The following is a 24,105-nucleotide window of genomic DNA, read 5'->3' on the forward strand; positions in this document are numbered from 1 at the left end:
CCTGTGGTATCTTTCATGTCAAATCGTCGTCGTTGCCGCACTGCCGTGTCTCGTCGCTTGCTCGCTCGCTCGTGGGTGTGTCGGGCGCTTATTTCTTGCCGGACTTCTTGATGCCCTGGGAGCCGGTGTTGAGCGGTCCCTTGCCCTTGCCGACCGTCTTGGCTAGGTCCTCACGCTGCTTCTTCTCTGTGTATTGTCAGCACGTCTGTCTTTGTTCTTCGGAGCCTTGTGGTGGCGCATCGGGGCTGGTCGCGGTATAGGCGTCGGAGAGTGGGAACTAGGGCGTTACGCACCGGCAGCAAGCTTTTGCTTGTAGGCGAGGTCATCCTCGTCGAGCTCGACGGCCTTCTTCTTCTTCTGCTTGTTGTGGATGGGGTTTGTACCGGCTATGGTATTCTGTCAGCCTTGACCCCGCTTCAGTTTGCGCAAAGGTTATGGCGCTCACCTCCTTGTCCTGAAGGCATCTTGGAAAAATCGGTTGGCTTGGTAGTCCGGTCTTCGGTGTGTAGGTGGGAGGGTAGAGAGATTTGGTCGGGCGTCGAAAACGTTAGGCGGTCGCGGGCGGTGGGAAAGGGTCTCGACGCCCGAAAAAGTGGGATGCGCACAGCCACAGAGCTGTGGCGGATGATTCACACGTGATCAATCACGTGCTGGTCCCAGAGCTGGGGACGCTGGAGCTCATCTCAGCGCTGATGAGGCTCATCTAGCGACCCGGGATACCGCGGCATGTCATATGCACCTGTAACAGTTCATCACCGAAAATACATGCGCGTCGCGTGGTGTTGCCCGAGACCATCTTAGGGGCACATTGGCTTAGGCTCGTTCGATCGTTCCAAGGTTGGCTCCCCGCGTGCCCATCTCTGGAGGATGCGATGTGATGGTCACCGCCCGCAACCAATGTGCCGACCCACCCGAACTCCACAGCTGGCTATCAAGCGATGTTCTCTAGCATGATTCATGTGATACCTGCTCTCCGTTCACAACATCAAGTCGTCCAAAATGACCAGACGCTCTCTCTACGACCCGACTGTGAGACCGGCGCCACACATGCGCTTCTCAAGAACCGCTCTCGCAGTTTTAAGCATCAATTAATCACAAAATAAGAGAGCCCAGGCGGCAGCCAAAAGCTTTGCTTCGCTGCGTCTTCCTTGTCTCTGACTTGGCATGCTTGCGTCCACGAGGAAATTCTACCCATTATCGACATTGTCGCCGGCAAACCTAGCTACTCACGGGCTAGATGGCGCACTAAACACCATCTCGGCATGAGTCGGTCTCGCTTCTCCTCAAAACAACGGCGCCTCAACACTTAGCTCTATTCCGCCCATTCGTGGAAAATCTCCACGACGCCTCTCCGTCCATCAGATGGACAAAATCCTTCCATTGACACTCCCGTCCCAAGCCCCAGATTCCCCAGATTCAGGGACTACGGAGAACGGAGTGCTAGGCGTGGATGCATTTGGCACTAGAGCAAGCTTTGGAGGCGGTCTGGGCATGTTGATTCGTGGTGATATTCTGGATAGAGGCGTCTGGTAGCGGCGTAGGCATCGGATCCTGGGTGCTGGAACTGGCGCTTCCCCGAGCCCATGGGGTTGACATGGGGCAAGATAGTAATCCACAGGGTGTGGCTTCTCATGTGGCATGTATATATGCCCATCGCAGTCTCCGCTGATTGCTCTCCACTCCAGAGCTCTACGAATCTCTCGCTGTATCCGTTGCGGAATTCGAGCTGGACGCCTTTGTCAATCGCTACCAAGTCGAGCGCTATTGTTACTTTTGTTTTGGGAGAAATCCTGAGTGACTACCGTCAAGATGGTCGACAAAACTAGGGTGTACAACTGGTACATCTCGCTCGTTGCAGCATCATGCATGGTGCTCTACGGTTACGATGCGTCCGTCTTCAACGCATTGCAAAACTCGAAGCATTGGATTGCCTACTACAACAACCCCGGACCTAACATCATCGGCGCCATCAACACATCATACACAGTCGGTGCTGTCGTAGCTGGTTTCTTCATGGTACGTCACGTCTGTATATCATCAGTCGCAAAAGGTGTACTAACTTTGCTGTGTATAGGCTGGACCCCTCGCTGATTTCGCTGGCCGTCGAGTTGGTATGGCTGCTGGATCTGTATGCGTCATCATCGCGACCATCATGCAAACATTTGCCCCCCGCGGACAGATCGGTGTCTTCATTGCTGGTCGTGTCCTCATCGGTATCGGACAAGGTCTCGCATTGACAGCCGGCTCTATCTACATTGGAGAACTTTCGCCTCCTGAGATCCGTGGAAAGATCATGTCCTTCTGGCAGATGTTCTATTCCGTTGGCTCCTTCATCGCATACTGGATCTCTTTCGGCACATCCAAGAACCCTGAGAAACTTGGCGAGTGGGACTGGAAGATGGTCGTTATCTTCCAGATGATGGTGCCCATTCTCATCCTCTCCCAAGTTTTCTTCATCCCGGAGTCACCCCGTTGGTACGTCCAGAAGAACCGCAACTACGAAAAGGCTCGCCGCTCGCTCCGCCGCGTCCGTGCCACCGAACAGGATGTCGAGGATGAGATCACCACCATCCGCGAGGCTATCGAATTCGAAGCCGAAGCAATCTCCTCCGGCTTCTCTGCTCTGTGGAAGGACAAGTCTGTCAGGAAGCGCATGTACATTGCCATGATTGTCAACGGTGGTCAGCAGATCACTGGACAGGGTACACTCAACTCTTACAGCTCCATCATCTACAAGAAGGTCTTTACGAGCGCCGACACCATCTCTCTCATCAACGCTCTGAACGCCACGTTCAGCATTATCTTCACGCTCAACGCTACCTGGACTGTCGACCGCTTTGGACGCAAGTTCCTGTTCATAGTCGGTGGTATCGGTATGGGCATTTGCATGCTTATCGCTGCTACTGTGGAGACACAGACACCTACCCTGCCCAGCGGAGCAAAGTCGGAACCAGTTGGTATCGCGATCGTGTTCCTCATGTTCCTCTTCGCTCTCTTCTGTAAGTCACAACCTCTCAGTACCATCTCCACAAACATGAACACGTACTAACAACCACCACAGACAAACCCTCCTGGGGCGCAACAGTATGGATCTTCACCGCCGAGATCTTCTCCATGAATATCCGCGCGCAAGCCGTGGGCATGTGCTCGCAAACCCAAAACGTCGTAAACTCCATCGTCCAGCAGTTCTTCCCCGTCTTCCTCAAGAACGAGGGCTTCTACGCTTTCTACATGTTCGCCGCCATCAACATGCTGCTAGCCGCATTTGTCTGGTTCTTCGTTCCCGAGACTAAGAAGGTTAGTCTTGAGGAGATGGATGCCATCTTTGGTGGTCAGAACCATGTTGTTGAAGGCGCGGCCATTGAGGAGAAGGACCCGGCAAGGCACCACAGTGTTGTTGTGGACAATGACGCCAAGGGTGCTACTGAGAGGGTTGAGAGGGCTTGAGTTAATGGGTAATGACTGTCGTTTATTATGTGGTTGGTCCTCATGCTGGTGGAGTCACATAGCACATGGTACTGCGATAGCGTACCAAGGTTTAATGCTAAATCTTTCAGCCCACCAACACCAGGGTTGCCTTATGAATGAACTGTCTCACATTCCCCTGGGAGGTTTTTCTGCTACCATGGTCCGACTTGACATGCACTTTTGCACAGAATTCACTATGGCTCCCCAGGAAGTCTCTCTTCTCTTCCCTAAAATCGCGACATTAAGCTTTCAACCCTTCACATAAACCAAAATGTCGAGCCCAAGGGAAGCCGCAGACGCAGCTAGACCTTACCTCCAACGAGCCAACACATCCATCCTCTCTCAAAGTCTAGCATCTATACCATCTTCCCCCCACCCCCTCGCTGCACCACCAAACCCCTCCACCAGCAATCCACCACCACATACAGCATCTCCAAACCCAAATACCTCGAACCAACCCACAGCCCAACCTCAAGCTGAGCAGACTACCTCTGCCCCCGCCCCTCCACCACCAGTCCATCCACGTCCACCAACTCAGGCCCCGAACCCAACCACCACGACCACCACAACCCCCTTACGCCCACCAGTCCCAATATCCCAACTCCCCCACCGCCAACACCCCACATCCTGGCAACCAGTCGCCGCACGCATCCACCACCGCGACGACGACGTGCGCAGTTACTGCGCACCAGGAAGCAACGGGTGGGTGGAATGGCAAGAGCGACGGGTAGCAGACAGCCAGGCTGAGATTGGCAGGATAGATTATAGCTGGGATGGAGGCGAAATTATTGATTATGCGGAGAGGAGGCGGTTGAGGAAGTTGAGGAGGGTGAGGGCTGCGGCGTGGATTGCTGGGTTGGGGGAGGGGCATGCGGAGGGGGAGAGGAAGGAGGGTGGGAGAGGGGGAGTTGAGGAGGGGGAGGAGGGTTGTGAGGAGGGGAAGGTGGATGTGGGAAGTGGGAAGGGGAAGGCGAAAGTAGGAAATAGGGAAGAGATGGAGACAAACGAGGAAGCGGATGTGCGGAAGGGCATCAACGGAACGGAGACACACTCTGAGACAGATTCTGCTGAAACAGTAAAGGAGAAGGTCTGGAAAGGGAAGGAGAGAGCGGTAGAGCAAGACTCGGAAGATTCATGTTCTAGTTGTCTGGAGGCGCAGGGGAAGATCGAGGAGCAAGAAGGCGATGTCCTAGAAGAGTGCAAAAGAGGGCAGGATGACGAAGACGATGATGAAGTGTCGCAGACAGGCTCAGACAAAGATCCTGAATGGGTACGTAGTTGGAAACAGGTCGTGATGGCATCTAGAGCACAGGTTGGCAGTCCTGCGTATAGGGCGGCCGAGGAACGGCTCTCTGGTACTAGACTCTCGTATCGTCGCGAGGACCAGATTCAAAATTTGCGGCCTAGATCACATTGAATGAGCAAAAGATTGCGGATACGGGTGTATGTGGCTAGCATAACAATGTATGACTATTAGCTAATACCTGATTCAAGCTACCAACGATGAAGGGATGTCTGAGCAATCGCCAATACCAAGTCATTGGTGTGCTTCAAGATGAGTAGCGAGGTAATGGACTAGTTGATCATGCTGGGTTTGTTGCGTTGTTGCGGGCGTCGTGAACCGAGGGCTTGTCCGGTCTGGTGTTGACCTATATATTATCGTTATCAGCAAAACAGATTGGATTCAAGGACTGGGCTGCTGCGTACAAATTCACGCTCTCCATCTTTCGTCACAACTAGACGGCCTTCGTATCCTAAATCCGGGTTGAAGCTGTGGATGGTGTTCAGGCTCCTGGCGGTTTGCTCATTAACATGGTCCAGTTCGAATGTAGCGATCATGGACGCATTGAAAACGACCTCGTTCACCACTTCAAGCCATAGACCTGCGCACAGAGTGCATCTGGCGAAGGTGATGGCTCTAAGGGTGTCCTTGTGTCGGTTGATTAATTCACATAGATCGCGCTCCCTAGCGTATAAGCCTTCGAGCTTCAGTGAGCGGAGCTTCGGCCATGTTGCTCCAAGACCAATAAAGTCGATGATGGAGCGTCCCTCTGGAATGTTGCTCCCATCCCACATTAGCCTGTTGAGATAAGACCAGTTCAATATGCCAAAGGAGAGGTGTCGCAGCTCCTGGGCAGCCTCGAGGACTTTGGCCAGGTTCTCAAGCTGTCGATCAGGGGGATCAATCTCGGTCATCGGATGCGTTGTCTGACTCTGTATGTTAAGGATAGACAAACTCATGTCTAGTTTGACCAAGTTTCGGAAGAGGTGTTTTCCGGCGTTCAGATCATTGGTGTCTGGGAAACTAAACATATCCAAAGAGAGCTCAGTACGCGGGTGGTCTTCGCGGGGTGCTTCGATCGTGAGCTGTCGGATTCCAGTGTAATCTGACAAAAATACGGCACCAATGAGTTGGCGGAAAGGATGGTCTGAGCCAGTGGTGCGGTTGTCGGAGAGCGTGCCAGGAATAGCGCCCCTTGGTAGCAGATCGCGCAGTGTCTTGACCTCCATAGGGATGGTGTGTTGATATGGCGAGTAAACGATGGAGGAGATGTTCTGCATATTCTCAAGGCCTCGTGCGCATGATTGTAACAAGACGCCGTCCTCCTTCATGCTCTCTTGCTCCTTGTGAAGCTCTTGGTATCTTTTCCACCTGGTTCGCATTGCGTAGAAGGATCCTGATTGGAATTTGCCGCTAGCTTCTTCGGCTCGAGAGTAGTTGCGATGGTCTTTCGCGAGATGCCCATCGTATAGTGTTCCATCGAAGATGATCTCTCTTACATAGCCTGAGTATATCGAGTGTAGTGACACCTGTTCGTGTCATTAGCTAATGTGTCCATGCTGTACCTACTTGATACCAAACCATGGCCTTGAGGTGTACATTGGGCTTAACACTGACTTCCTCATTACGAAAGATAGTGCGGGTACTTCTAGGGCTCGTCTTGGACTTACGTTTTGGAAGGCGCCCAGCGCTTGGTATCTTGCACAAGCAACGATACTGCGGAAGAGCGCAGGCGTAGCATTATTTCGGAACGTTCTACTCACAGCTCTCGCGGATTTGACGTCGGCAGCGTGGAGGTAGTCGAAGATCTGGATCTGGAGTTCGGCTGGCAACTGCGTGAAATTGCCCATCTTGGGCGATAGTGACTGGTATTATCGGTCTGCCAAAACAGTCCTGTTGTGTATGGCTGAGCTTGACGTGCTCACAATGAGAAGCAGATCTATCGATGTATGTAAAGGAATGGTGGTTGGGCCGAAGGAGTAAGGCTGAATGTGTTTGCTACCAAGTGAAGTAGGTGCATGTGGGCAGGCTAGGCTGCAGCTGCAGGGCGAGAACCATAGTGGGGTCACCAATGAGGAGAGAGCGCATGACGGCATGCTGCACATGGAATTTGTTCGCGATAGCCTTGCAAACGACGCTGTATTGATTACAGCGGACTCTGAGGAGTGAACGTTTGAAATTGATTGTTTCTCATCACTTAAGCAAAGTCACATGTTGCATTTTCGTACTCTCGCAGAACATTGTTCATTGTTTCCTCAACTTGCTGAGTGCTGCCATGACGCCTTCGCTCATGTTTTCCTCTTCCACCTGCTTCCGCTTCACTGGCGGAGCAGAGGGTTGAGTCTTACTGTCTCGTGGGACTGGACCCAGTTCTGCCTCACGCATTGCTTCTTCATCGTCCTGATTAAGATCTTCAGCGATGCGATGATCGGGTCGATTGTCTGCATCCGACCCTGAAGTAGCAAAAGGAGCGGATTTCTCCAGCTCAAGTGCGAGAGGTCCGGCGTCATCCACCCTGCGATGTGCTGTGTCATCAGCATCCGCTGTCGGCGGCAACTGGCTTTCGCCTTCTGCCATGGAGATGTCGCGTGACATGATCGCTGCACCGCTGCCTTGACCGACGGTTCGACGCGCTGCCTTCTTGACCCTGAAGGGCTCCCTGACGGCATTGCACCATCGTTGAACCTTCTTGTCACCCCAACCTGCTATCAGGCCAATCTCCTCAGGCCCAGCGTTGATTGCAGTGCGGATGCTACCGAAATTAGAGACCAAGCCCACTGCATCTGTCTTGTTGATGCTGCGTGGTACGGTGATGAATTCGACCATCTTCTCTGAATAAGTGCCTGCTTGCTGAGCGCGAATGCTGGTCGGTGCAGCGTTCTCGAATGTCTTGAAAAGTTCCAGATAGCGGCCGGCTTCCGGCGCGCTCCAACATAGCATGACTGTGACGTTGTTGACTAGTGACGTCTTGGATAGCTCTCTCAATGGATCTTCATGGTTTTCAATATCGACCATGGTAAAGAGGATGCGCAGGCTGTACTGGCCCTTCAAGTCTCGGATGCGGTTGTAGATATACTCCGGATGCAGACGGTGGTACTTGAGCGACAGGAAGAGCGCACATGTTGTGGCACCGACGACATAGTCGGCGGGAATGTCAGAGTACTCCCATGCGACGGAGCGCACGCTGTTGAGAATAGGGTTGCCTTTCTGTCGCGGCGAGACCAGGATGGCGCTGGGGCCGGATCGCGATGGCAGAGCTTGGGGTTTCGGCTGCTGGATCTTGGGCGCATTGCTCGGCGCGGGTGGATTCGATGCCTCGGAGCGCGCAGTCGGCGCTGCACCTGGAGCGGCGGCCGCAGCAGAGGCACCGGCGCGCGGCCTGTTGTCATCCATACATTAAAGATGCACAGGGTATGGCGATGCTTTGTCTGGTTGTCTTGTTGTTGCAGCGGCGATGAATGGTTGACACGCCCTAACACGAAAGGCGGTTTTAGATGGCGGACCATGGGCCCCGGCACGTCACGTGAGCAGTCGAGACAGCGCTGAGCCCAAACCGCCGGTCAACCCCATCATCTCCTTCACATCTTCGCACCCTCAGCCGCCCACAACCCTCCTACGCATCCCGCCACGCCCACGCCCCGCCCCATCACCCGCAGCCGACCGTCGCCATCGCCGCCGTCCGCTCTCTTCGCATGCGCACCATCGAGTAGCGCGCCCACCTTGCTGCCGCGGTCGACCCGCGCGGAGGACGCCAAGCGCTTCAGTACGAGCCCTCCTCTCACCCACCGCTGCACGCTCCACGCACGCCGACGAGCTCTCCCCTCTCGCTCCACCCCCGAAGACGGCCTCTATGTCGGATCACAGCGCGAAACGGCAACGTTTGGACTCGATAGGAAGATTCTCACCCGCCAGCCCGCCCTTTGACGTCGCTGCCAAGGCGAGCGGCCAGACGACAAAGACGCTCATTCACCCTCGAACGCCCACCTCGCCACCCTACTCGATGAATTCGCAATCCAATGGAGGCTTCCCCACGACAAACTCCGCCGTGTCGGACCGCTCACCGCAATCCTCCCTGCCCATGTCCAACTCGCTTTCCCAGTCGGCAACATCGGCATCCAACCAGCACCCCTTCCCGACCCCCGCGAGCACTGCCGGCTTCATGTCGAGCGCCAACATCGACAGCGATGGCGATGCGACGATGGAAGAGAGCGCGGACGATGACATGACGCGGTTGCGTCACCACAGGCTGTCCAATCACAATCGGCAAGCCGAATCGCCATACACCGAAGACGGCCGACTCAAAGCTGCCCAAGGCATTTGCGGCAGCCAATTGTTCAAACTCAGCAGCGAGAAGATAGAGATCGCACGGCCGCAACCCTCGCAAAATTTCATCTCACTCTACAGGCTCAACCCGCTCGCCAGCACTGTAGCCCGCAATGACCCGGTAACAGGCGAGAAGATTAACAAGCTTCGCAAGTCCTACGAGGGTCATATCAAGCAGATGCAGATCGCCGGCAAGCCAAAAGCGATTAAGATGGACGGCGTTTTCCGGGATCTGCTGCTAATGCCCGAAGAGATTTGGCAGTCGCAACATGTGCAGAACAGAGAGCCCGAGAAGCAGGGGCTGACAGCAGACGGCACAGCATTGAGTTCAAACCTCAGCAGACTTCTCGACGACGCCTTCGCAGGCACAGCTCCTGGACCTCTCCCCAACGCAGAAGCTGCCAAATACAAGGCCTATCTCGGCACAGACGATGCCGTAAAACCCAAACCACAGGAAATACCACCACAGCGAGCCACATCCTTCACATCCTCCGCACCAACACCGACCAACCATATGAACCGGGGTGCAGTGAGGCCAGAGCGATCTAGCTCAAAGCGCGGCTACACAGATGCTGCATTCCAAGGCTACGGCGAGGGCTTCGGAGACGACTATGCAGACTCCACCGGAGGCGAAGACACACCCGGCGGGAACATGGCGAACAAGCGACGAAAGCTCCAATTTGAACGAACATCACACTCGGTCGAAGTAGGCGGCGCACGACGATAGCGACGTCAGATTTTCCTTTCGCACATATCAACTTAGCAGCATCGGGGTCACGGATCTCTCTCCACAATCGGCGTTTAACGGAAAAATCGGTTCACGAAAGCAACGGCGACATTGAGCTCGACTGAACATGCTTCTCCACACCAACCCTCACTCTCACACACACACACCAAACTATTCTTTATTGGCATAATGCGCGGCAGGAGTGAAGCGAGCGAGCGATCGATCGAGCGAATTGGGATATGACGACCACGACATTCCTATACCTCTCCTATATATACGAGGAACCAGATTGGGGCGCCCAGGGACGTTTTGAGTTTGTGTCTTTTTTTCTGTGTGTGTCTGCGCGCGCGCGAGTTTCTGTCTCGAAGAAAGAAGGGGAGTCTTTTTATTTTCCACTACAAATCTTTCGAAGTGTGCATATTTGGGCAGGCAGATCCCTCATGATACCCTTAGGATACCACGCAGCATATGTGGATACCTATATAAAACGAATCGAATCGTAAAGTATAAATCAAGGCTTGACTTTTGCGTGGTGAAGAGGACTGATTTGAAGTTGACACTTATGATTTGCCCCACGATGATTACTATGCTAATGTAACACCGCTGGGACAGAGTACCGCTCGGGAGAGATGACCTCCTTTGAACGGCCACTATCATATGGGACAGCGTGGGAGTATTTTGTTACGGTACTTCATGAGTACGTAGTAACCATCATAACAAAGTCATTCGAAAACGAACATGAAAGAACGATTCCACAATATCATGATTCTCTGATTAACGAGTGGTTCGGTCATATCAACTCGATCAGGCACGCATGTAAACCATGAAAATGCTACATTTCAGACTCATACGTCGGCCTCGTATATCCTGCGTCAATGGCTATACACATAATGTACACTGCTCTCGCAATCACCCCTTCTTCTCCTCTTCGGGACCCTTCTCCTTCTCCTCCATATCCATTCTCCTGCCCTCAACAGTAAAGTACAAACTCTTGCTCGCGCCCTCCAAAGCACCGGTAAGACTTCCACCAACACCCTGCAGCATATGCACAAGCTGAGCGCGGAGACCGTCGATACCTCCCGCAATGCCACCAACCCACTTCGTGCCGTCCACATCGAAGACCTTGCCCTCTACTCGCGCACCCAAAAGCATGAGCTTCTGGAGACCAGCTTGGACGGCTGGTTCGTAGTAGTCTGGGTTCGCTTTTCGGCTTGGAGCGGGGAATCCAGGCTTCGAAGGCGAGAGGATAGACAGGACTGTCTTGAGGTATTGCGGCGCAACGTCAGGGAAAGCCACAACAGCAAGGGGCCCCGAGAGCAGAGGCTCCAATTCCAGCTTCAACTTTCTGTTATTCGCAATCTCGTATGCCCGTCTCGACAGACCGTGTGTGAAGCGCTCGTCCGCAGCGTCATTACTCGTGTTCGGTATCTGCGCGCTCGTCGGTGTCCGCGGGTCCGTAGGATGTTGCGCATGATCCATTGTCGAAGTCTCCGGGTTGAAGAACTCGACGACTCGCAGTGCGCTTGCGAAGATGTTGGTCTGGATGACCTGCATCTTAACCTCCTCTGCAAGCGTCTCTTGCCCGTTCTTCACTCTCTCGGCATCTAGCTTGCGGAGGGCAATGGCTAGCTCCCGCCTTATGCTCATCCATTCTACCGCTTTTACATTGTTGTGCTGGAATATCAGGATCAGAGGCGAGGATCGGAGCAGCGATTGGTATTGGCGGTGGAGTTGGGTTTTGCGGACCTCCGGCGGCTTGTGAGAGGGTGGTTGCGTGGGTGGGTATCGTAGTACTGGTGGTGCGGCTTTGTATGTCTGCTGGATTGGGGGTGCGGGGGTGGTCGCTGCTACTGTGGCGTAGGTTGCGATTGCGGGTAGAGAGATGGGGTGGGTTGGGTTCGAGGTGCAGGCGCGGAGGGCGCGTGGCCTGATGCGTATCCGTGGAGGCATTCTGAATGTCGATTAGTATGATCCCAGAAGATACTGTCCCAGTATAGGAACAGGCATGCTTACGTGAGATGTGGTCGTGGAGCAATTGAGAGATGGGTTCGATCTCCAAATATTTCCATGCGCTTTGAGATTCGAGGTGGTCTGTGCTCGTCATGTTGGAGGCAGATCTCCCGCTGTTGTGCACCACTTACGGAACATCCAACATTTCCAATCTTTCTTTTTCGTCTAATAGTGACAGTGCGATTCTAAGCTCCTTGCGTGCTTTTGATCAAATATCGTCATTGTTGTGCGCGCATGGCGGCGTACATTTGTAGAGCTGCATGGCAATCGCGAGCACAGCGAACACCAATACAAGGCTTTCGACATGCTAGATTTATAGCTGTAAGTCGTCTCAGACAAGTTCCATGGTTTTGGTGACAAGGCTGATGTTCGAGTTAGACCGACTCAAGAAATCGATTATCCAAGTTCTGGGCACCAACCGGTGGGATATCACCCCAGGACAGCGAGCAAGGTAAGGATAAGGGGAACAACTATCACACCGTGATTAACACATATTCAGATGAGTCTCACTCTCTTCTCGTTAGAGGTGGCTTTCTCCGTCAGGTATACATCTACACCCTCTTGACTTCTAGTACTTGTCTCATCATGCTCAGGCACATTCGGGAGTCTTTCATCTCCTACCCCTAGGTTTACGCGTTCAAAATAAGCTTGAATCGCTAATCGACAAGCACATGAACTCGATTGGTGCTTCAAAACTGTCGCTCTCTTCCATTACTACAGAATCATTATGGCGGCAGTCTGGTCGCTACTCCGCGAACTCGGAACTCCTGCGCATCAAAGATCGAAGAGAGTCTGGCTTTCTATTATCACCAACTCATGAAGAGGAGATCACAGCACTGGTAGCCAGTATGGTACATTCATACAAGGATCTGCCACAGAGGCTGTATCAGATCGGACTCAAATACCGCGACGAACGAAGACCAAGACAAGGGCTGTTACGAGCTAAGGAGTTCATGATGAAAGATCTATACACATTCGATCACTCAACAGACGCCGCGCTCAAGACATACGAAGAGGTGCGGGAAGCGTACAACAATTTGTTCAACGAGCTCAGACTACCATACCTAGTCGCCGATGCCGATTCTGGCAACATGGGAGGTAAACTGAGCCACGAGTATCATTTTGTTTCTCCCAAAGGCGAAGACAATGTATGGTCTTGCAACTCATGCGACTATGTCGCCAACGAAGAGCTTGTGGGAAAGAGCGGCCAAGCTGTAGCGTCATGTACCGACAGCTGGCTGGCGTACGCAGGTATAAGCGTCGATAAAAAGACAAAGATCAACGTGTGGATACCACGTCCATCGGAGAGTGAGACGGATGTAAGACAGAGACATGAGCATGTCAATCTTCACGCTGTCAAGAAAGCACTTCCAGAGGAGATCGAGCTGGACACCGGCATCGAATCCTCATCACTCGCTTCTCTGCTCCGAAAGAGAACAGATACCATCGACCTCTTCGACCCCTCCCTTGCCTTCGATAAGAACGATAAATGTCTATCAAACCCTCTGTCTTCCAAACTAAATCTCACACCCGTCGAAACTGGCGATCCATGTCCTCGCTGCTCGGACGGAAAACTCGACGTCCAGAAAGCCATCGAAGTAGGCCACACCTTCCACCTCGGCACCCGCTACAGCAAGCCCCTCAACGCAGTCGTCGCACTCCCTGACCAAAATCTCTCTTCTCCAATACAAATGGGCTGCCATGGTATCGGTGTTTCGCGCATCATTGGAGCTGTCGCATCACTGCTCTCAGACGCTCAAGGGCTGAACTGGCCAAGGGCGATAGCACCCTATGAAGCCATCATCCTCACATCTCCAAAGGTCGATGAGAGCGACGCGGCAGAAGTGTACGACGCGATTCACGGTGAAGGTCGGAATGGAGATGTGGACCTAGTGTTGGATGATCGAGTAGCAAAGAGCTTAGGGTGGAAACTGAAGGATGCGGAACTCATTGGATACCCGGTTGTCGTCGTACTAGGCAGAGGTTGGACAGACAGGAGAGAATTAGAGGTGCAATGCCGGAGATTGGGGTTCAAGAAGGATGTTGGTTTGGATGACCTCAGGCAAGAGGTCTTGGGATTGCTGGATCAGTTGTAGTATACCTGTACAAGTAAGGCTTATCTGACTTCACAACAAGGCTGCGCAAAACCACATGATCGTCGTTGCACAAAAGCCCAGGTGCAGATCATGTCAGTGCTATAAATACTTGCTCCAACCCATATAGATCTTGGAAGATCTCGTTCGTTCTACTGTTGTTCCAGAATATGCAGCTAGGGCATGCTGATGCATCCAAAACACCGCGCTAGCACGTCAGCTCTCTACCCCAAACGCCTTACATCTACGCTTTATTGACAGATCACTCCAGATAACTCCTGCAGTATCCTGCGTACGACATATTCTCTGCACCGCACGTCGAGCGCCATCTCATTGTAACCAACCGCCATGAACGAGTCTTCCATCCCCGTCGTGCCCATTCTACAAGCAATCGCAATTATTGCGCCAGCCATATACACAGGTACATTGATCTCAAAACCATGCAAATCAACCCGCTGACAATTGAATCTGCCAGGCTTCACTTTCGCATACAGTCATGTCGTCATGCCACCCCTCATCACGCATGCCCCACCAAAACTCCTAGCAAAGCAATGGCTTCAAGCGTACCAATTCGCGCCCATCTTCGTCGCACCTCTCATCATATCTGGTGCTACAAGTAACGCTCTTCTCGCCTACCTTTGCAATGATCAATCGTCTTCTGCAAGGCTCTTGTACGCTGTTGCAGGACTTGTAAATGCTAGTATCATCCCGTACACAGCCCTGTACATGGAGCCTGGGGTGAACGGCGCAGGAAAATGGAAGGCTCAAGGGATATTACGTGATGAGAGCGTTGTGCTGAAGGGTTTTGGGCAGGGTACGGATAAAGACACCGCGAGTGAGGCGGCGAAGAAGTGGGCTGAGAAGGTGGACATGAAGACTATTGCTGAGACGTGGGCGAGGACGAATGCGTGGCGTTATATTATCACCGCCGTTGCTACTGTAATTAGTGCAACGGCTACAGTTATGCGACGTTAGGATAACTCGTTTATCATATCTTTCTTCGATTCATTCTATCAACTCCATGCCTCATCACAACCCCCGCATCAATAACCCCAAGCACTCACCCGATACTTCTCCACCGCCTCCAACGCCTCATCCTTCCTATACCCCTCCCCGGGCCACCCAAACCTGCGATAAATCCTCTTATATACCTTCACATGCTCCTCGTCATGCTCCTCCATCGACGGATCCGCCGTTTCAGGCACCGGCCCCTCATCCTCCACCTCAGGCACGCCCTCGTAGAACTCGCCTCTTACGGGCACGCAATCCAGCCTCCGGAGCTTGTCCTTCATATCGTCGAAGAAGTCTTCTATCCATACGCCTGAGACGAGGTTGCAGCGAACTATGTCTTCGTGGATGGTGCCTTTGTGGACGTCGAGGAGGAGGATTCGGCCGCCGGATTCGTAGCCCATGGATAGGAGGAGGATGTCTTTTATGTCGACGGAGTCGGGGTCGTCGCCGTAGTCTTCTTCTTCGTCGGAACTGTAACCTTCGTCATGAGGTGCATCCTCGTTGTCGCTGTTGGTGTCTTCGTCTTCGCTGTCCTCTGGATCCTCGTTGGTGTTGTTCTCTTCGTCTTCAATGGTGTTGTTGTTCTCATCTTCCTCCTCCTCCTCCTCCTCTTCTGCTTCTTCTTCTTCTCTTCTCCGCTCCTCCATCTCCTCAATGCAAACTTTGAGTCCGTCTTCTCCATACGATACATCATATCTCTTAAAGTCCTCTTCCTTGTATGTGGAGTAATCCACCACGTCGCTCTTATAGTGAATGTTCGTGATCATCTCGCCAGACTCGGCCTCATCGATGTACGGCAAATGCTTCATGACCTCAATGACAACAGGCGATTTATCCAGACTCTTTGTCGCATCCGCAGTAATGTTCGGCCATCCTCCTGGAGGCGGGTGCTTCAATGCTGAAGAAGGTATGTAGAGAGTGGTCAAGAAGGTGTAGTAGTCGTTCATTATGGCGGCTAATTGGGCGGGTGGAAGTCGTGGGCGCTTGTGGGATGCCATATTGAGGTCGAGTTGTACAAACCTCTTGCGTTAAGGGTTGAAGCGAGGAACATGGCACTTTAGTAGACGTCTCGCTGTGCCGCTGGGAGGCAAGAGGTTAGTACATTCGACGTTGCCGCCTAATGCACAGACGCGATACCAACTTAACCGACGACAACAACTCGTATTGACGCTTGGCGACATGTTTAATAGCTCACTAACCGTTAACTTCCTGTGAAGTTGGTCAAGATAGATGCCTTTGCCAGGCTGCAAGACCTCAAAAGCAGACGTAAATGGCTGTGGAAGCGGGTAAATGCAGATTCGCATTCTATATCTCGATATTGCGACAAATATGTTACACGTACTCTTCTAGACATAGATATACAGCTGTAAAGGCATCTCTCGCTGAGTTATCATACATTCGGACTATATTGTACACATGCATCGACGCATATACGGTAATAGACAAGCAGCTGGCGTACCTGTAGCCAGGAGCAAAAGCAATCATGAATGCTGTGATCGACGACGCTTGGCTCGGTTGGGACGTTTTTGTTTTGTTATCCTTGCAGATGGGGCGGAAGATTCTCCTTGCTCCTTAGAAGAGTCAGAAGACTGCATCTCGGATTCCTCATGAGGTGTCATTTGAGGGGCGCCGGACGCTTCTGAATCGTTTTGCGTGATGCTCGACATGAACCTATCCGTGTCCGATTCGAAGAATTCGTTTAGATCAGATGGCTTCTCCGCCTGGCCATCCGCAGCAGAACGGCGTGCACGAGTTGTGCGTCCGCTGTGCTGCTCTGATGTTGACGCATCTGCGGTATCGGCCGTTTGCGAAACGGTGTTATGCGAGTTGAGAATATCTCTTTCTAGTGATTCAACATCCTTGGTGCGCACTTGTATGTTCTTTTCATCTTCCATCTCTGTGGTGGCTGCGTCTGCAAGATGGGATTCCTTCGGCGAGTTTGAGCGTCTTTGAGATGGCTTATCGTTGTTCATACCAGTCTCTAGTAGAGGCTCTGCTTTCTCTTGTACAGTGCCTACTATCTCCAGTGCAGGATCTGTCTCTTGTGGTGTAGGATTTGCTTTCGTTGCCGTCGCAGCTTTCGGCTCTGGTGAAACACTCACCGGTGCCTGTGTTGTCTCTCGACTAGGTTTGATTGGAACCTTTGAATTGGTCTTGCGAAATGTCTTCTCCTGTTTTTCTCCCCAGCTGTGGCCTCGAAGCCTTGCTGACAGGCGGAGAAGCCTAATCGTTTCTTTCGTTTCGTTTTTTACTAAACCAGCATTTACCTGGTACCGTACCATTCGCTTCAACCTATGCGCAAACGTTCCCTCAAAGTCTCTCTCCTCGCTAATTCTGATGCTGTCGGCGCATTTTCGTACCGCCATGTCCCATGATATTCTCAGGATGCGTTTCTCACTGCTTTTCAAGCCCTCAGTTGATTCTATTTCTGCTGGAAACTTCATCGATGCGACAAACTCATCTGCTTCTTCCTCCGGCGATAGTTTGGTGCCTAGGGTGACTACCTTGTCCTGGTTCTCGACGTGAGATACTGGCAAATCTTGGCGTTTAGAGACTGTTTTCTTGTCATCGTGTTCCAAGACATCATTTGATAGGTAGCCTTCTTTCGATAGCTTGTTGGCAGCTACGACCGCGCGTCGTTGCAGTTTTGAATCTGATCCCTGATTGGAATTCTGCGATGGTGCTCTTCCCTTCGAGGCTGGACTTTGGCGTTGCGCGTCTTGTCTATCAAGTCGGCCCAGATCCTTTGCGTCACTCGGGGGACCATTCGTGCGATATTCGTTCACCGAATCGGCTAGATTTTTCGAGGCCTCCGCATGTGTGAGCGCAACGCTGCTCTTCTTCTTAGTTTGAGGCTGAACTGTTCCCGAGTGTCCATCGTGTTTTTGACTTTTGGTGGACATATTGTCTTCTTGCGCCTCCTCTCTAGGCTGATCTGCCACCTGTTTTTCCGCCAGTTTTGCTGCTTCTTTCGCTGCCAGTGCTGCATCATGCTCCAGCTGGGCTTTTTTAGTGTACGCAGCTTGGTTCCTCATATAATCAGAGTACTGCAGCGCCGCAAGCCTTTTATTGTCCAGACGATCCTGGGCCGTAGTCTGCTCTTCTAATCCCTTGTGACTATCGAGCTTGATTCCGGTGATAACTTCCTTGACGGTTTCGATGTTGTTCCCAGAGTCCAAGTAGATAGCACCAAGAACAGCTTCGAAGGCCTCGGCAACATGATTAAATGTGGAGGGGTGCCGCTCGTGAAGAAGCAGATTGTCGTTTATACCGAGCGCGTATCCTTTCTTACCCAAACCAACTCTGCTTTCTATATCCGGCTGCATCGAAGTGTATTCCGCTATTCGCTGTATTAGCTTAAGCACCAGAGCTATATGCAGTACATACCATTGGTATTTCCTGTCTTGAACCAAACATCGCATAGAGCTAAAGAGATAACTCGATCACCTAGCAATGCCAGGCGGTTGTTTTTGTCTATGTGATGAATGACTCCATTGAAATAAAGCGGTGTAGTCGCCGAAGTGGTCTTGAGCGCTTCGATGCAAATCATCTTGTCTTTGAACTTGTAGCCCATGATCCCTTCAATACGGCCCACTCTCGCTGCAGCGTCAAGCAGATCATGATAGGCGTACGGTGGGGGCATATACCAATGCAACCGCTGGGCCTCAAGCGCCAGGTAAACTTGATCTCTCCGATCAAAAAGGTCGGGTATACGAGCTTTTCGACCAAAATGTTCAGGTAGCGGGCTGCGTCCCCCCGATAATAACCTTCCAATTTTCTGCATGTTTTCTGGCCGACGATCGTAGCCTAAGAAACCCCTCAGATGGTTTGTGAATGTGTCGGGGCGGCCGAACAGCTTTAGAGTTAGATGATGACGAAAACGCCTCAATCCCAGGAAAGGTTTCCGCGGCATCATGACAGAAGCACGCAGCCTATTCTACGGAACGACTGGAGTATGTCAGCAAAGTGCTCTGTTTGGTACGCGACACCCTGATTGGACTACAGGACACGCGCCACACGGTGCGTACCAGCGCGACGTCAACATATAAACGAACGGCCCATGACCAATTGCCTGGAATTGGGAGTTTGGGGAGAGATACGCTCAATGTAGGTGAGCTCGGCACTTGATTCTGATGATATCGATGGAAGGAGTAGTGGAAATTAAGCAAGGGTCCATCGGCGCTGGGGACGAAAATCTTTAGTGCATGACCGCACAGACAAGCCTTGCCACCTCGTCAAGTCACACATTCCCTGGGCAGCATAGGAGTTCCATCAACAACCCTTGTAGTTGCAGCAGATAGCATCGATCGCAAACGAAGCCCCGACAACTAAAATACGTGGATCGTAACATTGTAGGCAGTCGCGTAATCGACGTAGAGGTGGCCACTTCCAGCGTCCCGATGCACCGACCCCACCGTTCACCAAATCAGGACTATCCAAACTGTTGTGCGAATAACTCTTTTCAGAAGAAGTAGAGACGCGCATTTTGTTGATCAACGTAACTGGATTCTCGGAAGATCCTCGCTGGAGCCATGTAGGAGCCAGCCTCCGTCATCCACGCACAGCCAGCAATCACGACAGCGAAAGGATTGTCAGGACCCAGCTCAACACAACTCAACGTCTGCTCCGGTAATCTACCTATCCCGAAAAATCCAGAAGAACGCAGCTGTAACGACGATGGCTACAGACACGCTCAATGCCCGAACTTCCGCCACAGCGCGCAATGCTTCAGAATGACTGTTACAGCGGATCCTACTCTTCAATTCCTTTTCTCGATCGAGTCGTTCACGGCGGTAACATCGATGGGGTACGACAGGCTTCTTAGGTACCCCGTCGCCAACACGCATCGTGAAGCGGGTGTGTCCTTTAGGCATTGTTGGCTGTTGAGTAGTCACCACTTTTGTAACGAGAGCGGCAGCCGATTCCTTAAGTCGAAGGTAATTGGCTAGCGAATGCAGTAGATATATCATAGAAGATGTTTTGGAGTTGAGGCGACGAGAGAAGAACAGATCAACAACGTAGCCCATAATATGTATTAGAGGTCACTTAATGTCCTTCGTTGCGCATAAGACAACCGGTCACGACTGCGCTACATTAGGTGACACATGTGGTATGGCCCAGTTCTACAGTCATGTATCTGTACAATATTAAGCGTTAGCGCAGACAAGTTCAACCGAATAAAGCTGTCAAATCAGGCATTTTCCAAGTCATCACACACGATTACCATACTAATCGCGACATCGTCGCACAAAATTTGGAAAGAATTGTTATGAGAATAAGAATTCGTTCCAAGCCTAAGCCTCCAGGCCAGGCAAATCCACATCACCAAGCCACACCCTTCTATCTAAAACAGCACCCTCTTCTCCACCTACTTCTTTGCCGGCCGTACACTCTGCGGATTGTGAAACACATCCAACGGATCAACCTCCGCCTTAATCCGCTCCAACCTCTCAACATTACCACCCCAATACAGACTCGCGCTGTTCTCGCCCAGCGCAGGATCGACGTATCCCGCATACGCTCCTTGATTGTGGTTGGGCAGCGCATCGAGAACGACGTTGTTCAAGCCGTTGAGGAAATTGCGGGTTTTGTCATTCACCTGGCATGTTATTAGTACGCTTGTTAGACTATTTGAGATGAGATGGGGACTGACCTTGCCAAAGAGATTAACAGCATAAGCCTGATGGTAGAACAGCGCGTCACGATGACCGTAGGCTGTAGCATCAGGCGCGACGTCGTTGATAGCGCCGCCCTCAAGGTCCCAGATGATGAACCAGAGTGCACCGCCTTTGTCTGTTTCGTCGATGTACTTGAACAACTTGTCAATGGCCTCGTCGGGTATGATGTCTTTCTCGGTGTACGAGAGAGATTTCGCGTAGAAGTTGGATGGTATTCCGCCAACGATTTCTAAAGCAATGTCTTCGCTCCAGTGGCCTACTACACCCAGCCAGTCTTTGAGTTCTATCGATTCCAGAGCCGAACCGGTGGGGAGACGAGATGTGATGTTCAGACTATCGAACTCGGCTTGGCTGCCGAAGAAGGTGCCTGTGATGATGGCGCCGAGCTGTTCGGTGAGGATGTACTGGCTCGCGAACTTCCTGGAAAGGGAAGGGTCGGATATGAGCTTCTGCCACTGCTTGAACGCTTCGGCCTTTGATGCAGACGAGCCGCCGTGGAAGTTGTACGAGTAAAGTACTGCTTCGCCGGGCTCGGCCTGCGTGCGCATCTTGAACTCTGTGACTATGCCGAAACCGGCTGCGGCGCCCTTTGTCGCAAAAAAGATATCTTGGTTTTGCTTCTCGGAAGCACGCACTACTGTCGAATTCGCCAAGACTACTTCCACCTCTTCTACGTGATCGAGAGTGGAGCCCCACATGCGTGAAGTCGGTCCCAGGCCACCTATCGTTGCATGACCTCCGATTCCGACTTGTGGACATGTTCCATGGGCTATGGCGCGTTTGCCGTTGTCGTGTAGTCGCTCAGTGACGTCGCGAAGGAGCGTACCGCCGCCGATTGTGGCCTGCCAGGTAGACTTGTCCATGGAGAATTGCTGGAAGTTCTTCATATCGACTACAATGGTGTTGTCTTGACCTCCGATACCGTAGTTGGCGTATGAGTGTCCGCCGCAACGTGGCTGAATCTTGAGGCTGTTGTCGACTGCGCATTTAACGATCGCGGAGATCTCGTCGGCCGTCTTCGGGTAGGTAACTGCCGCTGGTGTCACCGGAACACCGAGATTGTAGGGCTTGACATGTGAGATCTGGTAGAGTGGTGTGTTCTTGAAGGCGACATTATTCTTTCCGACAGCTTGCTCGAGACAGTGCTGGACGGCGGAACTTTGTTGGTTGCCCATCGTTCAGTGGGAGACTCTCTGGTCAGAGAAGCTGCTGCTGGCTGAACTGGATTCCGGGTCGAATGTCAAGAAGAATGAGTGTTTGCCAGGCGAGCAGTTGTACATAAATGTGAATGAGGTAAGCCACCACTCTCACCTGCTCCCTAGCTGGGCCGCTAACGGAACCTTACGAAATGAAAATAATGAATGAAGCGAGGGTCGGTCGAAAAGGAAATTTCCTAGACAGATGGCCAAGTGGCTAGATATTTCAAGAGGTACTGCTGACATGGAGTGTGGATCACACGTGCTCATCGTTGCGCTGCTACCGTGCAAACACCCGCCGAATCACCGAAATTGGCGAATAGGCCCGGTTGTCAAACCCCTGCTTTACTGAAAATGTGTGACCGGCGGCTTCATCCGTGCTATAATGATCACCAGTATGATCGTAATTTGTCTACGAGTACTGAAGACCAGGGTTGGGTAAGGCCGTTGCGGGGGTTGAATGGCCAGCCTTACCATAGGCGTCTAACGATAATTGGGAAGGCGTAACGGTGCCAAGAAGATGTTGCATGCCCCAGCCTCAGCCTGTCGCGTGGACAAGACACGATAGCGAATCCAGCGGTTGGTGTTGTGCCGTTATGCGACAACTGAGATGTGCGCTGTCCCTGGAAGTTGCGCAAACTTGGAAGTGGCGAATGCTCGGAGCGACCCCACCGCCTTTGACCTCTCCACGAAGTGACCAACTACTAATTCTCACCGATCAGAAGGCGATAGGGCGCCAAAAGGTGTGATTCGGTTTCATGCGCACCGCTGTTCTTTGCTCTCAATACCAAATGCTTCTCGTCCGATGGTGTGGTATGACGTCCGCCTCCGCCTTCTCCTTCTCTTTCGCAAGATCATACAGGAAGAAGTCAATGAGAATAGCGTTGACCTTGGCGTCCGGTTTCAGCTTCAGAATCTCCTTGCGGAGAAGTTCTACAGCCCAGATACTACAACCTCGGATCTGCATCTCCCAGGAGTGGCCAGACTCGATGGTCTCAAGGCGGCGCACCTTGTTCTCCAGAGGCGGGCAGTACCAGATTATGCCTAGTGAGTGTAGCATTTGAGGAATGCGGTAATCTGCAGATGCATCAGTCAGCTGGAATATAAATTAAGCCAGAGACAGAGATGTCTTACCTGCAAACATTGTGATCTTGTCAATGTCGTTGAACTCGCCATATCCTTCGCCATCGAACGCAGCCCATAGATCTGCCACGAAGATTTGGGCTCGCTTCAAGAAGCGCACCTTCTTATTCTCAAACCTACCTTCATCTCTGAAACAGTTGAACTTTTCGGCGAGTAGATTCACAAGGGCGGCAGCGGAGTTATTCGCGTCTTCAATAAGCGTGACGACACTACCGTCAAATTCCTGCAACGTCAGTCATAAGTCAACTTGCTCTTCTGCGTTGGTGGTTCATCACAAACACACCTCCTCTAGAATTTGGCCTGCTTCTCTTAAACATCGCATCCTCTGCTCGAACATGGGGATCTCCTCGTCGGTACCAGAAGAGAATACAGTTCGCAGTACTTCGTCCGAACACAGTCCTGCGTCGACCCAGAATTCCGGACTGGTGATTGGTATATCTTGCTCCAACGCTCTTTGTAGAATTGCAACCAGACTCCAGTAGCCAGTCCATCTCTTTCCCTTGTAGACTACTGCGAAGCGCTCCTCGTCGCTCTTTTCACTCCAGAAGCTGAAGTTGAGCAGATCCATTGTGAAGATGAAATTGACAGTGCTCTCGTCTTTTGCTTTGGGGTGCAGCTCATGCTCTGACCATGTTTTGGTGGAGTATTCCCTCTTCTCCATCTCGTCAAGCACGAGTTGGGCAGCGACCTTGGTAGAGCGCATGTCGAGGGCAACGTCCATGCTGTTATCGCAGATGAACTGGGCATTTTCCAGAACTTTTGTTTCTGGCGGACCTTCCTCTTTGGCACCACCACCCCAGTGCTTCCGCATGAGGTCTAGCAGCTCATGGTCAACTTCGTCGTCCGACATGATGGTGGACGGGTGTGTGCGCTAGCTCCGGTTCCGGTAGTCGTGATGAATGGGACTTCTGCGGCGGCTCGTATATGTCGTTAGTAAGCTCCACCAGGCTCCCAAGCAAGTTTTTTGTCGTAGCGAGCAGCAGCCAGAGTGTGTCCCGGCAGTTCAGAGGCCCACGATCCACTCATAGGGCGCTCGTTTAGGTGCCAAGCTTCGGAGGCTGAACGCGAGCGGCGCAGGCCCAGTGGAGCGGCGCTACCAGCTGCACTGACGTCTCTCACCTGTCGCCTTCACCTGAGACGGGCACCTCGCCAGCTTTCGCATGTCGTAGCCTCG

At 52.3% G+C, this 24,105-nt stretch overlaps 11 protein-coding genes across 11 annotated transcripts; 3 read left to right on the plus strand and 8 right to left on the minus strand.

Annotated features, from left to right (window-relative positions):
• Positions 1 to 88: 88 nt before the first annotated feature.
• On the minus strand, positions 89 to 464 carry J4E84_009833 (uncharacterized protein; the record flags this gene model as incomplete). The annotated part of the gene is made up of 3 exons (XM_049392393.1): positions 89 to 186; positions 294 to 386; positions 446 to 464. 3 exons carry the CDS (start codon positions 462 to 464, stop codon positions 89 to 91), a joined length of 210 nt encoding a protein of 69 aa, XP_049239800.1.
• A 1,345-nt stretch (positions 465 to 1,809) lies between these two features.
• J4E84_009834 (uncharacterized protein) lies at positions 1,810 to 3,447 on the plus strand (the record flags this gene model as incomplete). Its single annotated transcript, XM_049392394.1, has 3 exons — positions 1,810 to 2,016; positions 2,075 to 2,999; positions 3,062 to 3,447. The coding sequence occupies 3 exons, from the start codon at positions 1,810 to 1,812 to the stop codon at positions 3,445 to 3,447; spliced, it is 1,518 nt and encodes a 505-aa protein (XP_049239801.1).
• Positions 3,448 to 5,133: 1,686 nt separating this feature from the next.
• Positions 5,134 to 6,600, minus strand: J4E84_009835 (uncharacterized protein; the record flags this gene model as incomplete). Its single annotated transcript, XM_049392395.1, has 2 exons — positions 5,134 to 6,279; positions 6,421 to 6,600. The coding sequence occupies 2 exons, from the start codon at positions 6,598 to 6,600 to the stop codon at positions 5,134 to 5,136; spliced, it is 1,326 nt and encodes a 441-aa protein (XP_049239802.1).
• Positions 6,601 to 6,994: 394 nt separating this feature from the next.
• On the minus strand, positions 6,995 to 8,143 carry J4E84_009836 (uncharacterized protein; the record flags this gene model as incomplete). The annotated part of the gene is made up of 1 exon (XM_049392396.1): positions 6,995 to 8,143. One exon carries the CDS (start codon positions 8,141 to 8,143, stop codon positions 6,995 to 6,997), a length of 1,149 nt encoding a protein of 382 aa, XP_049239803.1.
• A 457-nt stretch (positions 8,144 to 8,600) lies between these two features.
• J4E84_009837 (uncharacterized protein) lies at positions 8,601 to 9,800 on the plus strand (the record flags this gene model as incomplete). Its single annotated transcript, XM_049392397.1, has 1 exon — positions 8,601 to 9,800. The coding sequence occupies one exon, from the start codon at positions 8,601 to 8,603 to the stop codon at positions 9,798 to 9,800; it is 1,200 nt and encodes a 399-aa protein (XP_049239804.1).
• A 909-nt stretch (positions 9,801 to 10,709) lies between these two features.
• On the minus strand, positions 10,710 to 11,750 carry J4E84_009838 (uncharacterized protein; the record flags this gene model as incomplete). Its single annotated transcript, XM_049392398.1, has 1 exon — positions 10,710 to 11,750. The coding sequence occupies one exon, from the start codon at positions 11,748 to 11,750 to the stop codon at positions 10,710 to 10,712; it is 1,041 nt and encodes a 346-aa protein (XP_049239805.1).
• A 294-nt stretch (positions 11,751 to 12,044) lies between these two features.
• On the plus strand, positions 12,045 to 13,906 carry J4E84_009839 (uncharacterized protein; the record flags this gene model as incomplete). The annotated part of the gene is made up of 4 exons (XM_049392399.1): positions 12,045 to 12,131; positions 12,189 to 12,261; positions 12,310 to 12,353; positions 12,404 to 13,906. The coding sequence occupies 4 exons, from the start codon at positions 12,045 to 12,047 to the stop codon at positions 13,904 to 13,906; spliced, it is 1,707 nt and encodes a 568-aa protein (XP_049239806.1).
• Positions 13,907 to 14,946: 1,040 nt separating this feature from the next.
• Positions 14,947 to 15,861, minus strand: J4E84_009840 (uncharacterized protein; the record flags this gene model as incomplete). The annotated part of the gene is made up of 1 exon (XM_049392400.1): positions 14,947 to 15,861. The coding sequence occupies one exon, from the start codon at positions 15,859 to 15,861 to the stop codon at positions 14,947 to 14,949; it is 915 nt and encodes a 304-aa protein (XP_049239807.1).
• Positions 15,862 to 16,395: 534 nt separating this feature from the next.
• On the minus strand, positions 16,396 to 18,488 carry J4E84_009841 (uncharacterized protein; the record flags this gene model as incomplete). The annotated part of the gene is made up of 2 exons (XM_049392401.1): positions 16,396 to 18,254; positions 18,302 to 18,488. The coding sequence occupies 2 exons, from the start codon at positions 18,486 to 18,488 to the stop codon at positions 16,396 to 16,398; spliced, it is 2,046 nt and encodes a 681-aa protein (XP_049239808.1).
• Positions 18,489 to 20,282: 1,794 nt separating this feature from the next.
• J4E84_009842 (uncharacterized protein) lies at positions 20,283 to 21,767 on the minus strand (the record flags this gene model as incomplete). The annotated part of the gene is made up of 2 exons (XM_049392402.1): positions 20,283 to 20,513; positions 20,568 to 21,767. 2 exons carry the CDS (start codon positions 21,765 to 21,767, stop codon positions 20,283 to 20,285), a joined length of 1,431 nt encoding a protein of 476 aa, XP_049239809.1.
• An 802-nt stretch (positions 21,768 to 22,569) lies between these two features.
• J4E84_009843 (uncharacterized protein) lies at positions 22,570 to 23,781 on the minus strand (the record flags this gene model as incomplete). Its single annotated transcript, XM_049392403.1, has 3 exons — positions 22,570 to 22,865; positions 22,923 to 23,154; positions 23,215 to 23,781. The coding sequence occupies 3 exons, from the start codon at positions 23,779 to 23,781 to the stop codon at positions 22,570 to 22,572; spliced, it is 1,095 nt and encodes a 364-aa protein (XP_049239810.1).
• Between the last annotated feature and the right edge of the window lie 324 nt (positions 23,782 to 24,105).

Source organism: Alternaria hordeiaustralica (assembly GCF_023758085.1).
Source record: "Alternaria hordeiaustralica strain BMP 2776 chromosome Unknown scaffold_33, whole genome shotgun sequence".
Lineage (NCBI taxonomy): Eukaryota > Fungi > Ascomycota > Dothideomycetes > Pleosporales > Pleosporaceae > Alternaria > Alternaria hordeiaustralica.